The sequence below is a fragment of the Crinia signifera genome, chromosome 2 (assembly GCF_055691185.1).
Source record: "Crinia signifera chromosome 2, ASM5569118v1, whole genome shotgun sequence".
Lineage (NCBI taxonomy): Eukaryota > Metazoa > Chordata > Amphibia > Anura > Myobatrachidae > Crinia > Crinia signifera.
Genome location: NC_139218.1, coordinates 86,708,018 through 86,726,992, shown reverse-complemented (window position 1 = coordinate 86,726,992; position 18,975 = coordinate 86,708,018). Strand labels below are relative to the sequence as shown.

General features: G+C 35.7%; 1 protein-coding gene across 1 annotated transcript in view; it reads right to left on the bottom strand.

The window, feature by feature from the left end:
- IL1RAPL1 (interleukin 1 receptor accessory protein like 1) overlaps window positions 1-18,975 on the bottom strand; it is a 1,364,460-nt gene that overhangs the window by 1,107,029 nt on the left and 238,456 nt on the right. Inside the window, exon 2 of the mRNA XM_083172527.1 lies at window positions 14,588-14,693. Coding sequence (XP_083028653.1) covers window positions 14,588-14,669 — 82 coding nt within the window. The 5' untranslated portion in view covers window positions 14,670-14,693. The remainder of the gene's footprint in view (window positions 1-14,587; window positions 14,694-18,975) is intronic.

Here is an 18,975-nt window from a genome sequence, read left to right as displayed (position 1 = left end):
AATGCTCACAGTAAACCTTCCTCATTAGGCAGCTAATCAAGAAATAATACTGGTTTATGTGAACTCATATTTCCCTAAAGAAATAAATATCACCATAGCAACCAATGTTCTGCTATTTCTTAAACCTAAATACTTACAGTTCATATTGATTGCATATTTTCAACAGAATGCAGTCTAAATCTTTTGTACCTTTGTTGTTCTTACACAGCTAATTACTGCAAAAAACTACTCGGACTATAATTGAATTATGTTTTTGTGTATATTTTCTTCATATATTGTTATTTGCTTTTATTTGACTCTGTGTCCTTTCTTTAATGGCACGTAAGCTCTATCACTGTGACCTGCATCTACGCTACAGGCAGTTTAAATAAAGCCTTTTCATATAATGTAGCAATATTGTTTATTATATCCCAAGAGCCACTAAAAACATCAATAAGGATTCCAGGAAAAAAAGGTCACAACATTTTTTAATTGCCAGAAACATTTGGGATTTGCCATTCTCTCAATAAATTCCCATGGAGCTATTAGCAGTCACTTCTCATATACTTTCTGTGGACTCCATTACAGGATGTCACCACAAAGCTGGTTACAGTATTAAAAGTTTTTGATTATCTGTTGTCAATTTCTTTCTTGCTTTAGTTCTACAACAAACAATAGCACAAACAGATTTACATAGAATGAATGCCCTTTATGAAAGACAAGCAACAAATGGTTGATGTATCGGTTAACCAATGCCTCTTTTTACAACTTACCACTGAGAAAATGGATTGCAATGGGGTATTCTGGTGCACTGCAAGACACATATATCTCCCTGAATGAATATTCAGAATAGCATCAGCACACCCATGGGAATAGCCTTTTCATAGGGACGACCATAAAATGTTAGGCTTTCCCAAGGTCCAGCACCATCACTGCCGCTTTCTGCCCCTGGCCCTCCCTTCCCGCAACAATGGCCCGGCAAGTGTGTAACTCGCCAAAGTTATTTGTTGCCGGGGTCTACACATGCGCAAATACTTGCTTGCGCAGGCCACCAAACATGGAAATGGGGCCAAATTATCCCTGTTCTGAGTGATGCAGAATTAGGCCCTTAGTTCAGTTGCATGTGCACGCAATGTGGCAGCACGTGCAACTGATTTGACTTAATCTTTCAAACAACTGTTTTTTATAATGGCTTATCAGTATGTTTAATACTCAATAGTTACACGTTTAAACACATTTTATATGATAAAAACAAATGATTAACTATACTATAGTATATTGTAATACCACATAATAACCACTACAGGGAATTTTACATAACAAATATTGCTGTGATTAGGGATTTCAAGTTGGATGAATTGAATGTTTATTGTAGAGTTAAGTGCTTTGCCATTGTTAGTAAAACATTTCTGAGCCGATAGATTAAGAGATGGACCGCCACAAGTGATGTAAGGATGCATTTGACCCTGCTTCATCGTTATAAGGAAATATTCTATAGAAAATAAAAAGTAAATGTAATAAATGAGATACATTCAAGATAACCCAGGCAGCTGCTAATTATTAATACGTTGCAATATGAAACTAACCATTGTACAATAATTAAATCTACTTGGTGATTAGTTGTTTGGGTCTCTGAGAGTGTAATATAAACACATTTGATCAAATAAGGAAACAGAACTGAACTAGAGTGATGTATGTAGGTAGGTCTATGATTTAAGATGACTAGAAAGAGAAAAAAGTTTTCGGTCTGAATGTGAAGGTGGACAGTTAGTTTGAAAGAACTAAGGGCCTGATTTAGACGTGTTCGCTAGGCTGTGTATATAGTGTCCGCCCACTGCCCAACCGAATGTCTGTCCCCAAACCATGCTTACACATCCCCTCGCATGCAGTCGCACAAGTGAAAACCATTCAATGGTCACCAACCATCAAAAAAATGTCCCCATTAGCAAATAAAAGTTAGTCTAAACTGAGTTTTATTTCCGACGGAATTGGCAGGGGTGGATGCTGATGCGGAACGCTGTAGCCAAATAATGAAGCTGGTAACTGGAAAAAAACTATGGATCTCTAGGTAAAGATGTTGTACTGGCAAAACGTAGTAGGCCTGACTGAAGTTGCTGGGATCTGGATTGTGATATGGTTATTGATATAACATACAAGATGGCAGCACAGATGGTCCACCCATGAGAAGTTCCAGGAGGGAGATGCCAGATAGTTACACAGAAGTGTAACTACAGGCCACTGGCACCTGGACTATTATGTGTGACAGTACCAGTATAGTAGAAGTATACTAAGGTTTTGTTGACTAAATCAATTACAGAAATGTATAATCATGTTTCCAAATAGTACTTTTCTGAACCTTATTTTATTTATACTCTTTGTTTTCATCCACCAGATGGCAGTGCCATGCTCAAAAATTTAGCTTTTAAAAATAAATCTTTACCAAAACATGCAAGATACAAATGAAATGCTGCTTAAAATGTAAATCTGGGATAGCTCTAGCAACATCTCTAAATGCATTATAATAGGAAGAAAGCAGGGGGACATTATAGAAGTGTAAGTACACCAGTGACATGCACTTAGAAATTCTTTGCCCTACTAGATCTAGACATTAAATAATACAGTAAGTTGTATGCAGCTGACAACACAGTATTTTTTTGGGATATCATTGGCTTGGTGTTTACCGTAGGTGTATGTTGCAAATGTTGTGTTTTGTAATTCCATTTCATTGGCATGTATAATATACAGTACATATTGATTAGAACCTTATTACCCTAAATAAGCCCATACACTACTGTGATGTATCGCAGCAATGTATGGGCAATCTGACCCCATTGAGCCACCCCCCAGAATTACATATGATACATCACACGCAGTCCTTTCACATGCGATGTATCGCATATGATCCCATTCCCCATCCTCAGGAGGGGGCCAATTCAGAGATCATATGGGCAGCAGGTCTGACCTCTGACTCAGGTCTGATGCACATGGGACTGCGTATCAGACCCAATGAGAACATCAAACACATCCAATTTGAGATGATTTCTCGACCCAATCCATCGGGATAGGGTGAAATCTGCCCAAATCGTGCTAGTGTATGGGCACCTTTAGAATAAAGTTTTAGGGATAGTTGAAATTTGATATTTTCTTTTAAACTCCTTCGTATGGATTGTGCTTTACAGATACTGTAGATCAGTAAGAATTCTATTTTAAGCATATGTTTATAACAGAAAATTGTCCTATTAAAGAGCTATTTAAAAAAAATTGTAAAAGACTATGATCAATAATACTATAAAAAATTGAGACCTTAAAATGTATATTTTATTTTCAAATTCCAAAGCCAAACGACAATTACATTATATATATTATTTAAACTGTGTTTATTTAATATCTCAAATGTTAAAATCACACAATACCATAACTGTAGCATTAGGAGGCAGTTTAGATCTTATTGATCCCTCATCCTGCTCTACATCACCGATAATGCAGTTAGTAAGTTGGTAATATGGTTTCTAAACTAATAACATGAGCAATCGTGTAAGCAAGTTCTTCTAAAAAAGACACAAATACACTCCATTGTCTAATTACTGTATAAGGAATCACAATTCACATACTTAAAACAGTCCTTAGTATAAAGCGATTATCAATTCCGGGCTGTCAGATGGTGATAATCTGAAATCTCAATAGTATCATACTTTCATAGATTTATTTTAGTGAATAAAATATTAAATGTATAAAGCCACTCCAGTCTGTTTTCGAATCAGTAGTTGCTGTTTTATCATGAGCCATCTTGAGCAGTTTTATGGGTACAGTATATTAAGTGACATATTTTAAAAATTCCCAAATTTTCATCAGTTTTGCCTGATTGAATTTAACATAACTAAAATTTAAGAATATAATAATAAGTTTAGTTAAAAACGATTTATTGTTTACAGTGTAAATATATATTTTTTAATTATGTCATCTTCTCTTAAATCATTTTAATTTATCATCTGTTCTGACATCTTTAAAAACCTTTTCAACCACATCTGACATTTTACAGCCTGGTCTACTGTAAAAATCATTCCATCTTAATATTAGCCTATTCAGGCTTAGAAAAAGGTGACAAGTATGACCTTTTTGGAGCTGATTGGAACACATTTGCACTTACAGTAAATGGGTACATTGTATAGTATTTTTAAATGTTGCTCAATGCGAACAGAAAATTACAATTTTGAATATTTACTTTGACCTTGAGCACAAATGTTTCATGTTTAAGCTTTTACAAAAGTTTGAAACTCCACAGTTGAAGCTTTAACTCTTAATGGTTACCATGAACGTTGAGCATGATCACTAAAAGTCAACAGTTTAGAAGCCAGATAATACACACGACAGCGATCAAGCAAAATAATGGATTTAGATCGATTTCACTAAACATTCAAATTTCTTGATCTAAGCTGGTTTTACCAAGTTCCAAACTGATGAAAATAGTTAACATTCTCAGCTTTTTGAGTTACTGCTTTACCTAAGATTTCCAAGTTTTGCATTGTTAAGTGTTGATTCTACTATAAAATCTTAGCATTTTTCATTTGAATGATCTATATAATAATGATTAAATCCATTTTTAATATAACATTCTGATAAACTAATTTTCACTAAATATACATAACACATACTTCAGATTTAGTATATGCATGTGGTATATTAGTTATATCATGAGGAACTAAAAGAACTACAGTATTTATAGTACACACAGAAACATTTGCTGGACATTTTGTATAGGTAACCTCAGGCATATTAACATGCACAACTGCATTCATTCAACAGGTAATAATATATTAATGAGGAAATTAGTTGAAGAAGAGCCCAAAATAAATTTGGCCTGAAACTATATTTTGCCAGACTTGATTGCTGGCAGTAAGTATGGCCAGCTGCAGAAATCTGGCAAAGGAGGTCTCTTGGCTGGAAAAATATTGATATTGGGTAATTTTTAATGCAACCTTGAAACACACTTCAAAGATGAAAAAAGCACATTAAAAGTAGGATTTTGTATGAATGTTTGAAATTTAACTTGAATATAGTATTTTTTCCAATATGTTTTGTTCAGCAAAATCTTAAAATGGCTACATAAAACTGTATGATGTGTAACTGTATTACAGACTTAAATAGCTGAAGGTAAAATAGGAGCCCGTTTTGGCAAGTGTTATCTGCTGCTAACATACAGTACATAGCTTATTGCAGTCCAGCTATATAAATGTGTTGGTCAAAGCAATATTAAATATATGTATTCCATGGCTAATTTTCAGAGCATAACCACCCCCATTACCTTTAGGGGCCTGTTTTCAGTACTGCCCATATAGCTTCTGCTTTCACCACTTTTTTCCAGAGATACTGGAAGATGGTGAATACTCAGATATAATAAAAACTCTGGATGTCAGAGTTTGCAAAATCTCATTTAAAAAAAACACCACTTGAAAGACGGCCTTACCAGCAAAAGCTATGGAGGTGGTAACACTGAACATAGCATCCCTTTCAGTATTACACCTCTGCATGGCACACAGAGAAGTTAGACTTGGATGCATAATGTGTAGCTTGGGGAGTCTCTTGAATGCTGAGCTAATTTTCATTACATAACCTGCACCCATTATAGTTACTGTTTAAAACTGGAGCTCTTTAACTGAGCTATGATGACATATGGGTAAAATAAGGTGCCAGGCTTAAACAGAAGCAGGGTTGGAAAGAGGCGATACTAAATGAAAATAACCTCAGAGTGTGTCTTCCTTAGTTACTTAGTTACTGTATGGCATCCAATATTTAAATACCAAAAATAAACAATTGTTAATTAAATTATTAATATGCCTGTCTTAACTGTTTTCATACAATAAACAGACAACACTAATCTTTGGTAATACAATTGATGGGATACCCAACTATTTATATTTATTCATTTATTCATATTTAGTTTCATCATTTTTCTTAATCTGAATTGGGTTCCTTTAAATAAAAAAAAAAAACACATCAGCTTCTCACTAGTCTTGTGGCCCTTACCAAGTTAATAAAGTGACTATAAATATACAAAATAGTGACAATTAGCTATCATTTACCAAATGTAGATGGATCCCATATAGGTTAGAAGCTTTCATCAGTCTAAAACTTATGTGTTACTGCGCTCTTTCTATTTGCTGCCCAATATATCCCTGGTATTTATTCCTATATATTGAATACAAATAAAATATTTTTTAAAGAATAATTGTGTGTGCCTGTCATTCAATTTGGGAAAGCAGCAAGTCAACCATGGAACCACATTTGCTAAAATCTCATGTATAATATATATTATCCAAAAAATGATATATAAAATTTCAATAATGGAGCTGATGCAGAGTTTAATGTATACCTATTATTGGAGTGTATCTTGATTGTTTTGTCCTGAGGATGTTTTTAAACTAAGGGTAAGGAAGTATGGGCAATGATATCTACACTTATGACTGAAGAGATTTTAATGGTTTGTATTGGGGAATTTTCTTATGTAATTGCAGGCTATGCAGACTTGCACATAAGCATAATTGCAGCTGTTTGCAGCCATATCTATTCTACTAATATAGAGTTGATGCTTCATTAATAATGCTGATTCCCAACTCTGCAAAAAATTATATTTCCCTGTGAACACAGCAGGGGAGCAACATATGCCCTGTTTAATTCCAATTCCACATCCTGTCCAGTGTGCCCATCAATGTTGGAATGAAATAGAGAAGTGTATCACAAATTCTGTTTTAGATGCATGACAAATCACACACTTGATATTGAGATTTTTTGTTTTCTTTAGATGCAGTCTAAGCACTGTATTCACTCAAAATTATCTTTAGCCAAAGTATGATTTAATTCTGTAATGGAAGAAACATAAAATCTAAATTCTAATACATAAATGCCTTCAGAGATGGGGATTAATATATTGCAAACAGAGTTGTGAAATAAAACTAATCCCATGCAACTATTATAACAGATTACTTAAATTCATATCAAATATGTTGTTATTATATTTTTTTAGTTTCAAATCATTATTTCACATGCATTGAATCATCTGATAAAATAATTAAAATTACAGTACAAGGACTCAGATCTTTTCCGCAATTCTGGGTTATTTAGTGAAGAATAATATAGTCACTGTCAAGAACATGAATGTTCGAGGGCATTTCTTACCTTCAATATAAATATACTGTATATAACCATGGAAACAAACTATGAGAAAAAGTAGTTAGTTTAATTACTATGGAAACAGAGCTAAAGCAAACAGAAGTTTGTCAGTATTTCTCATAATCCAAGCAATAAAATATTATATAACTTTATTGAATATATTCTCTACTTTATGCACATTCACATTTGATTGTGTATTACACAAATATATAGACACATCAACATGATGTTTGTAGATAATGCATTGAATAAACTAGATTTTGGCATCCTATTGATATGCCACTGCACAGCCATTGTTGTACAATGAAATGTGCTTGGTTAGTGCCGAGTGCAAGTGCTGAACCATGCAATTTGCCCAACTGAATTGTGATCCATCTGCATATGATGTGAAAAGGGTCATTTCAAATAGCCATCAAACAACAACAATAGCTCCCGTACAGCAATGTATCGTAAGCGTAATACTTTTAAGTACTCATGGGTAAATTGCAAAATACAATAGAATTCCAGCATATCCATTACATTGGTAGTACATAAATATAGATAGTGTGCTTAATATATACATTTTTACATAATTTCTAGAAATATAATTATGTCTAAAATGTGATCTTGTTTGTTTTAATGGTACTTGTTTCCTAGCACGGCGCCAGTCGCAGGTGATCGCATACTTTAAGTTAAGGTATGTGATGGACGCGAGCGTCGCAATTTCAGGGCTATTAAGTTAAGGCATGCAATGCGACCGATGTGATGGACGCGATGTTAAATGGGCCAATGGACCCGATTTTTCATTGTATACCCACCCTTATGGGTATTTCACATGTGAAATGCCCCCCCCCCCATTGATAATGCCACCCCACGATGAACGCCAACCCGAAGCGTGGTGATCGCAGCGAGCCCGCGAGGGGTGGCGGTATGCGTCCTCCAACCTTTTCATACCCCCACTATCCACGTCGGCGTGGAGTTGATTCTATATATTGTGGCTAACGATACATTGCTGTACGGGAGCTATTGTTGTTGTTCGATGGCCCAATGTAAAATCGGGTCTCAGGGACCATTTTACATTGGTTCCGATGTAAAAATCGCATCGATCGCGTCGATCGTATTGCATGCGATTTGGTTGCATGCGATGCGATCGACGCGATTTTTTAGGACCCGACGGATACAATCAAAATTGCAGGCGCCGTGCTAGGAAACAAGTACCGTTTTAATAAATTAATCCTTGAAATACAGTAATATTATAGTCATACTCTTCAGTATTTTACGTATCTACATATATATATATATATATATATATATATATATATATATATATATATATGTAGAGAGAGAGAGAGAGAGAGAGAGAGAGAGAGAGAGAGACTTCGTGGACCGGCACTCCACACAAGGTAATCAGCTGCCAACGTGCCCTTGCTTCAATAAGGTAGATATGTAGAGGATCCAATCAGGTGAAGGAACCAAACACGGCACTGGAGGACTTGTTAAAAGGTGGCTTTTATTACCTCAACGTTTCGAGGCTTGTCGCCCCGTCGTCAGGAGGAATAAACACACACATATATATATATATATATTTGTAACATCTTATAATATAGAACAAATAACTAATTTCTAAATGTTTGAAAGCTCTGAATCTTTAAAAGTATTTGCTGAATATTTTTTCATATTATTTAGTTGTGACCTAAACATCTATGACATAGTACTTTGATGTTATTGCCAGCAGGGCAATAACATCAAAAATGGGACATTGCCCCATTCTAGCAGTTGTAAAAATTGTAATCTATGATTTATTTTTATTTTTTATTTTATATACATACCTATTTTTTTTTTTTTTTTTGAAGGAGTGAATATCTCATGTAATTTTACTCCAAATTTAGGAATGATTTGAAAGTTGATTAAAAGTGGACTTGTCATGTATATAGATCCTTCACTATGGCTTCAGTGAGACCCAAATGTCCCTCTTATCATGCCAGGTCTTGGGCATCTCAAATGCATAGAGCATCGATCTCACTCAAGAAGTGCATCTTATTCACATACGTAAAACATATAGAAGCGACAAAACTACTTTTCTAGATGACACTTGTTATTTTGATTTGCAGATTTATGTGTGGCTGTATTTGCATTAGAAGCAGCAGTGGCTCCTACATGGATGTAGGAAGGGGGCTGCTTGGCCAGGCTAGGACCCTGCCACCTTGCCACCACCACACTACCGGAACCTAGCACCTGTACAATGTGAATGACATACAGTACGAATGATCCAGGACACGCACAGTAACGGTGTCAGTACTGTGCTTGTGCAAAAGCCTGTGAGCTAGATCAGCTGTAGCCCACAGGAACCACCCAAGGCTGCAAAAAAGTCAGGGAGTGGATTCCTACAGAAAGCCAGATTTCTGATTATTGCAGACCAGACTGTCAGTTCTGGAGGTAGGAAACACCAATTGGCAGTATGGACAGTGTAATGGTTAGTATTTTTGCCACACAGCACTTTGGTTATGGGTTCGATTCCCACCATGGCTCTAACTGTGTGGAGTTTATATATTTTCCCCATGCTTGCATGGGTTTCCTCTGGGTACTCTCAATCCAAAAATATGCAGGTAGGTTAGTTGGCTACCAACAAAATTAACCCTAGATTGCCTGTGTGCATGTACATTTGGTAGGGAATATACATTGTAAGCTCCACTGGGGCAGGAACTGATGGAAAAGTTAATGTTATGTTAATACATAAAATGTGTATGACTGCCAGGTTTCAATAGTAAGTCCCTGCCAGTCACAATGAAGCCAGTGCAGTCTCACATACTATATCTGGCTTCATTGACAATTGCGTCAGATTTTACTGGTGGGGAGAGGCATAGTCATGAATCCCATAGGTAAAATGTGCCATTGGTAGGAAGTGCTCCTAATGTATGTAGCAGCCAAAGCTTTTTCTCACACCAGGTTCCATTGTGTGAGTAGCTTGTGAGCTAGCATGCATAAGGACACATCAGGAGTAGTGAGTTATTTTCTATAATAATATTCATTTTATGATTTTTCTGCAAATGTTAGAATGCAAATCCATTTAATTAATTGTAAAAAAAAATGTATTTGTACTTTCCTTATAATTGAATGTCTAGATATAGATATAACATACTTGGGAATTTCATTATAAAAAATATTGTACAGTATACATATTCAATTACAGTATATTGCATATTCAAGGCAATCTTAACAATTGAGAGTTAGTAAGATATATTTTAAAGTTCCATTAAGAAATATGCTTTCACCTAGCATATAAGGCCATAACTATAGGTGTGCATTCACTGCTGCTGCAAGGAGCACAGGCTGATGGAAGTGGCACCCTGAAACTTAGTATTGGTGCTGACATTCCTGATAGGCAACTTGCAGTCTGTACAGGCACATGTTTTGTTCTTCATGAGCAATGTTACACTTTTCAGTGCTGGCAACCATTACCCTTTCTGTGAAATCATGTGATCATGCACTCAGGGGTCGCGGATAGCAAAGGATGTAAAGGAACCCTGCTAGTCTATATTTAATATATTGTGCCTAGTAATGCTTGTGTGTTTTTTTGTACTCATAGCGTGTTGTGCGGTATTGTTGACGGGGAGGCAGAGCCTTATCTGTCATACTTGAGTATATACCAATGTTTTGATGATTAAAATGATTACAATAATACAAAGAGGATTTATCACACACAGTAATCTTTGTATTAGTCATATCATCTACAGTATGTATTATTATAATCATTTTATAATTAAAATTCACCACTAAATTATATATATGTGTGTGTGTGAATCTAGGACAGATACTAGATGAGGCCTTCCCAGCCATTGACCTCACTGCACCTCGCTGACTCATAGAAGATACAAACACAAGTTCAGCAAAACTACGTAAACAAATTAGTTTTTGGAATTATGTGCCTAATTCAGCATGGATTGATAATTGCAGAAAAACCAGTTGCCTGCTGTCAAAAACTTCCGGATTAGAAAGAACAAAAGCTTCTTGCAGATTTGCTAATGCATCGCAATACTGTAAGTGATGCATTCACAGATCGATTTGAAAAAAACGAAACATCAAATAGTTTTTCTCATCTGCGCCAGTCCAAGGCTTCCACTAATTTGCCAAAGAACCAAGCTGGAAGTGCTCATCACTGATGTCAGAGATCCACCCAAGAAAACCTGGGCATCCTGGGTTTTCACAAACACGCACTTAGAAAATGGCATGTTCCTGACCCTAAATGCTGGCTTCCTGTCAATAAAACTGCGAATGCTATTCAACTGGAATGCGTATGGATATTTTATTGCAATATGTGTATACACATTCGCAATATGAATGCTGCACACACATAGTCATTTCATAATCAAGTAGATTTCCTTTGTACGGCGCTGCGAAACACTTGTGGCGCCTTATAAATAAAATTATAATAATAATAATAATAAAGATTGCAATTCTCTAATTAACGATTCATGCTGAATTACCCCCTATATACCCCCTATATACCACTTTTCTAGTTTCTTTCCTAGATACATAAGATAAAATAAGACTTACAAAAAAGTTATATTTTTAATACTGTATATTTCCGAAAACAGACAAACAGTATGTTCTGTTGTTTGGCTTCATATGTCGAAAAAGCAAAACATTTCTGTTAGAAAACCTTATTTCTAGATTATAAGTGCACACGACTAGCACAGCATTTTTTAAGGTTACTTGAACTTAATTTGCTTTGTGCTCTCAACCAAAGCAGAAGATCTACAGTACATAATATGACTACTGTATCCACTTACACAAACTAGACTAGAGGACAAATATATGGATGTTGCTAATATAATAATAATAATATTGATGATGTACTGCTAGACTTTGTAGTAATACTTTATATCAAGCAACACAAAATGCATTTATTAATTTCACAAGCCATTATATTGTTGGTAGTCAAGGCAGAACAAAATTATTCATCATATTATTGCACAAAAAAATAGAGCCTTTGACAAATGTAATAGTAATGGAATGGCATTGTATGAATATTTATACTGCAATTGTTAAACTAATATTCCATATACACTTTTCAAAACACTATTTCTAAATGTATTACAAGTTGAGTATCCCTTACCCGAAATGCTCAGGACCACGAGCATTTCATATAAGGAATTTTCTGTCTTTGGATATTTATTTTAACATGGACGGGGGACTCTGATGGTTCCCCGGTGTCCCCCGGCATCCACGCCATCCCCTGTTGGCCTTCAGGATCTTCTTCAGCGGTCCCAGGGGTGCATTGCGTGAGTTTGCAGGTGCACCAGTGACAGTGCTCTTGCACACTCGCGCAATGCACCCCTGGGACCGGAGATGCCGCAGAAGAGGATCCCGAAGCTAACCGTGGACGCCTGGGGACATGGAATCAAAAAGGGTTGGGGGGGGGGAACAAAAAACCAAAATATTCTGAAAAAACATTTTGGAATATTTCAGTTATTGGATAATCGGACACAGGATACTCAACCTGTAGTAAAATATTTCTTTCTCATAGTTAATTTCTGCAATTTAATTATTGTTATTATTATTGTTTAAAGCAAAGGAGAAAATCCCATTTAAAAAATAGATAGAAAAATATTTCCTATTGCCAGACCTTCTACTCCACAGTACCTCTTTGTTGGTAAGGGTGATAGTACACCTAAAAACTGGTTGCACCACTTATCCATAATAGTCTTTCTACATCTGTATATTTATTTCTGCACAATTAGTGGATATGCTGTCTGCAGTGTCCTACAGAAATCATGTGTGGCGTTTTGGGTATTCATGAACCACCAATTAGTATGTACAGTTCTCTATGTGAACATGATTTATTAGTATTGGGCTAAAGGCCAGAAAATTATTACTGCCACTTGTCAGCCAACAAAGCAAGAGAAGCAATATTGCAGGATTTATTAACACGTCTGGCTTGTGAAGAGAAGGTTTTAGTCTTATTCTGGGATTTCAGCAACTCTGAGGCCAGCCCTGATACAGTATTTCTGGGCACAGCAGAGGGCTGACATTTTGCAGGCTGCGTGGATAAGTAACTGAGTGAATAGAAAAATGAATTGAACAGGCTAAGCATACAGTACCTGAATGTTTTTTTTTTTAGCTAGATATACCCAGAACACTTGTCACCTTACTTTCAAGCTGGACCCACATTCTATTTTTGCAGTAGAAATTTGCGATAACACGTCATTTTTCCCACAGCTTATTAATTTTCCAAAGTCGTTTGGTTAAGTGGTTAATGAAATTTGAAATTTAACATTACATTAAATAGATAGTTAAAATAAATCTGGCATTGGCTTATTTATTCCCAGTAGGTCTCATTTAAGGTAGGATGGCATTGCATTTAGGGCAATAAATGCAGTAGACCAATGCAATTGATTAGGCATTTGCTTATAAATTGTCCTCCACAGATAAAATCCAAATAGTGATTGGTTGCCACTTGTTGGTAAAGTTTTTGTACATAATTATTTTCAAAAAACACATAACAATATTTAATTGAATGATGAATACAAAAGTGTCATCATTCCATTAGCCCTTGAGAAAAGCATACTGTACACTGGACACTGAAATTCTGCATCTTATAACTGCATTTAAGTTATCCTTTTTGACACTTATGGAATGATGACATTTTATAATTTATTATTGAATCAATTTTGTTTCTGCATTTTGGATGAAATTGTGGAATGCAGTCTTTCTGATTTTGTTGACCGATATTTGTGGAGCCCAAACTCTTACCTAATATACACCACCTTTTTTGTACTATCTATTCAAAGTTGTTGGATAACAACTAATTAGACCATATAAACATATGTAGGTTCAATAAAATACAGCTTTTCTAATGTTACCAAAACACCTACCACATCAGTTAGTGGGGATATTCAATTCCCAATGCTATTTCTGATGAGGAAATAGCGGTGGGCGCCTATTCAATGCTGTCTTTCCCAACAGCATTTCAGCGGCATCTCGTCAGAACAGACCAAACTTTAAAAGCAGTTGGACCCGTTTTTAAGAAAACACCATTGGATTATCGAGATCACGATTGGATCTCAACAAACCACAACCATTTTCACGGACATGCCCGCTTTTCACCGATGGGCAAGTGGGACACTGAATCCTGCCTGCTGAAAAACAGGCGAGTGAACCGAAAAAGGGCCAGGGTCCTGATTGTCGGGACGTACCAAAAAGCAGGACCTGGGAATGAATACCCCCTTAGACTGCCATAGAGCCAGTTTAATCAAGCACAGTGCTTATACATATATACAATATTAGTGCAAATTAGAAGTATATTTCTCAACATCCAAAATTGCACTGTAATGGTTGCCAGCTCTTAAATATATTTAAAATGAACAATACTCATAACCATAACTCTGCAACAAATATCTAACTTAACTCTAAGCATTAAATCCAACAAAATCGCAAGAAAATTGATAAAATTGTCACTTACCAGAACCTCTTTTTGTAACGACCTTCAAGCTTTGTGTCAGGGTTGCATAAAAGAGGATCAAATGTGGAATAGGAGCTTTCATCTTGCAACACTCAATAACAGGTCTCTAAAAGAAAAAAATAGAAATGTTTAAATTTTTTTATCATAATTGAAATGTTAAAAATACTACAAAAACAACAACTGTAAGTAGATTTTATAATATATGGGCAGCACACTGGGTGGAATACTTAGCATTACTGCTTCATAGCACAGAGGTTATAGGTTGCATTCCCACCTAGCCCATAACTACATGTGCAGTCTGTATGTTCTCCCCATGCCTGAGTGGCTTTACTTCCACAATTCTAAAATATACTGTAGGTTAATTACCTGCCAACAAAAATTAGCCCCAGCATGTACATGTGGTATGGAATATAGCTTGTAAGCTCCAGTAGAACAGGGCCTGATGTGAAATGCTAAATATTCCCTGAAAGTCCTGTGAATATGCGTGTGTGAAAAATACATAACTAATAATAATAATAATAATAATAATAATAATAATAATAATAATAATATTGAAATTGTTCGTCAAAATATTAAATGATCTATTATAACATCCTGCCTCTTTAGTTCTTATCTGGCATGGGTCACCAAATTTGAGTAATTTTTTACAAATACAGTATTTATGCACAAACTGTAATGAATCCAATGATATACATATATTATATACTGTATTTTATTTATAGTTTCTTATATAGTGAAGCAGATTCTGTTGCATTTTACAATAGGAATTAACAGTGATAAAACAAACTGGGTAATCACAGGCAGACATAGAGGTAGGAAGGCCCTGCTCACAAGCATAAGAAATATAATATGTATGAACGTAAGAACTGTACAGCATTCCACAGGGGCACATATAAATCATTCTATGGATAACAAAGTGTTCATAGGAGAACATAAACTAACAGTACAGGCTCTTCATTCTCTGCTTCTCTAAACCAACACTGCAAAGCAACCAATCTTTGTCTAATAATCTGTTTTCTTTCCCTGTTTATTTGTGTAGTTTCACAGTTAGGTTTAACTAATGCAAAAATGACCACAGTATGTAAATGGAAAGAGATGTTTTCTGATATACTGTTATATCAAATGAAACAGAGATATGATAAAAGGCTAGTAGATCATTCTGCAATACAAATATTACTCAACAATTTACTGCTCACTGCAGTTAGCTCATTAGAAACACCTCTTATGTTTCACTGTCAATGGCAGTCTATGGACATAATATATTTAAGCGTTTCAGAATATTCGATCATTAAATGTATGGTACAAGAGATATTTGATTACAGTCTCTCCTTTAAATTACTTTTGACAAAAAAAGTAAAAAATGTACCAAGAATTCAGACACATATACCTGTAGTATAACTATAGTATACATTAAGTAATGAATAATACATAGATATATACTAATCTTTCACTAGACCAGCTAATTACAATATGGAGCAGTTTTGAACTATATGATATAGTTATTAATTTATTACAATGCAACAATAATTTCAATTGTCTATTTGACAATTGAGGTTTTTTCCCAACTAGAAAAGCAAGCTAATGTATTGTAAAAACCGGAACATTTCAAAAAGGGAAACAAAACTGTAATCGGCCCAGTAATTAAGGAACAAACAACCTACAGACATGAAGGAGTTAACAAAAAGATGTATTTTATATCTTGCGTTGATATTCATGAACCCTTTCCCAATACAATTTGAACAGAATGAACTTTCAGCATGTGTCATTGGTGCCTACTGTGCTACAAGGATATTTTCAGAGCCCTCTGCCAGGGGTCAGACTTAACATAAGAAAGTAGATGATAATGGCACTAGAACTGCACCCTTCTTACTATCTACCTATAAAATATGTATTTAGAATTGTTCATTTTTCTGATATGCTATGCATATATTCTATCTTATATAATTTATCTTTTCTTAAAATTAGAAAGAAGAATAAGAGAAATGAATATGAGGTATCATATATAAAAATTAAATATGTTATGTAAGCCAGGGGCAGCCATGAAACGACTGCCCATTTTAAAACAACTTTAGCTTCATTCGGCGACAGTGAATAAAACAGTTTACTTTCATCTTCATAAAATAGATCAACGGGAATGGGATTCCAATTTCATCCCAATGGTATAACTAGTGAAACCTGGCAGAATAGGAAAGATAGTATCCAAAAAAATAAAAAAAGCAAATTATAGTTCACTATGTGAAGAGATCTAAAAGCATATTAAACTAAGAGGGGTTATTACAAAATGTCACGAAAAAAATGAGATCACCTGAAAGCTGACATTCAATAATACACCATACGTTACAGTTTCTTGTCACTCAAAGTTATAAATATGATAATATTTATGTGAGCTCTGAGAAATGACTTCCTTTCAGAAGAAGGTAATGCAATAAATATAAGTTGAAGGACCTCTGCAAATCACAGTTTTCATCGCAGAGGATTTATAGTAATATCTTTGAGCTATATGCCACCATTTGGGATTTTTCTTGAAAAATATGCATTATCTAAATCAATGTTGAATTTAAGGTGTAAAGAACCACAGGATTGTTTGAAAAGTATAACATTATAAAGGTGGCAATACTACTACTACTACTACTACTACTACTACTAGTACTACTACTACTACTAATAATAATAATAATAATAATAATAACAATGTTGCATAATTAAACTACTTGAAATTTGCATAAAACTCAAGTGACCCTGCTATATCACATTAATTAAAATGAGTATCACTTAACTTTTTGAGTTTTACTTAGGTAAAACTTTTTATGCAGATGCCTATAAATCTGACCAGAACTTACATTATCACATTAAACAGCTGGTGACAATAAAGAAATGTGTTATATTTATACAGGCACAGGGTGATTTAGATTGGAGCCTTTTTCACTATTTAATATATAGATCCCCATCAAGAGGGGAAATTACTCCAGAAGTTGTGGCCCAAAAAACGATGGGGCTGATTCGGAAACTTTGCCCATACGTGAATATGTGCATGTGCAAGCTCCCTGTGCAAACAACTGGCAAGTCCTTATATGGAATGGAGCAGCACGACTGGTGTAATGGTCAGCATTACTGACTCACAGCGATGAAGTCATGGGTTCGGTTCCCACCATGGCCCTAATTGTGCAGAGTTTGTATATTTTCCCCGTGCTTGCGGGGGTTTACTCTGGGTACTCCGGTTTCCTCCCACAATCCAAAATATACTGGAAGGTTAATTGGCTCCCAACAGAATTAACCCTAGAATGACTGTGTGTGCGTGTGCATGTGGTAGGGAGTATAGATTGTAAGCTCCAGGCTGATGTGAATGTTAAAATATTCTCTGTAAAGCACTGCAGAATCTGCGTGTGCTACAGTTGGAGCCCCTGTCAACTTTGTTCCTTAGGTCGAGGCTCACCATAACTAGCCATGGCTATCCTATTGTTCTCAGCAGCAATAAAATTCATAGAACAATACAGTAGGGGATTAGCATAGTAATCATATTACTCATTTAATCCAATTAACAGGCTAAATGAGGAGGGCTCCATCTGTATATTAGAAACTGATAATAAATAATAATAAAATAAATAACAAACTCGCTGAGGTACTCACATTGTGAAGGGAGGAAACTTGGCGGGCAGGGGGCAACAACTGGGGGATCCACATGAAACATTGGGTGTACCCCTGGGAACACAGGCATGTAGATGCCTGATCAAGGTGGACATCAACGCCCGCCCTGAATTCGGCCACAATAAAAGTCTGTCTAGACTTGACTTTTATCTGCGAATAGCAGAAAAATCATTGATGGTGAGCAACCATCAAACCATTTTTCAACCACCACCCTGCATGGGAGGGGATGAGTTAGCAGACAAATGCCGTCACATGCTTGTGAGAGGATAAGTGAGCTGTGTGTTGGGTGGGGGGACGTGTGGCAGCGTGGAGGGCGACGCTTACCTGTTTGCTAGCTGTGAGTTTACACAGCCTAGAGAACAGGTCTGAATCAGGCCCTATGTGTGGTTTTGCTATGGGGGCCACTTCACACTGCAAAAAGGTACATGTGTCTCCCTAGCAGTACTGCTCAGCAACTCTAAGAAGGGTGCTTTTTGCCTGTGTTCACAGCCCATACATACCCGAGAATGGGGTTGTTTGAGGTACAGGAAGAGAGAATAAAGGATAAAAGAAAAGATAATGCTACTTATAAACATAAAATATCATTTAATTCATCATCACTGCTCAGCAACTGTCCTCCTTAGCAACTGAACTTCTGCTGTGGTCTTCAACTTCTTGATTGGATCAGTCATATAGATATTATTATCTGTTTTATGCAAGGTCCTACTGTATGAATATAACATCATATACTGCATAACCTAGAG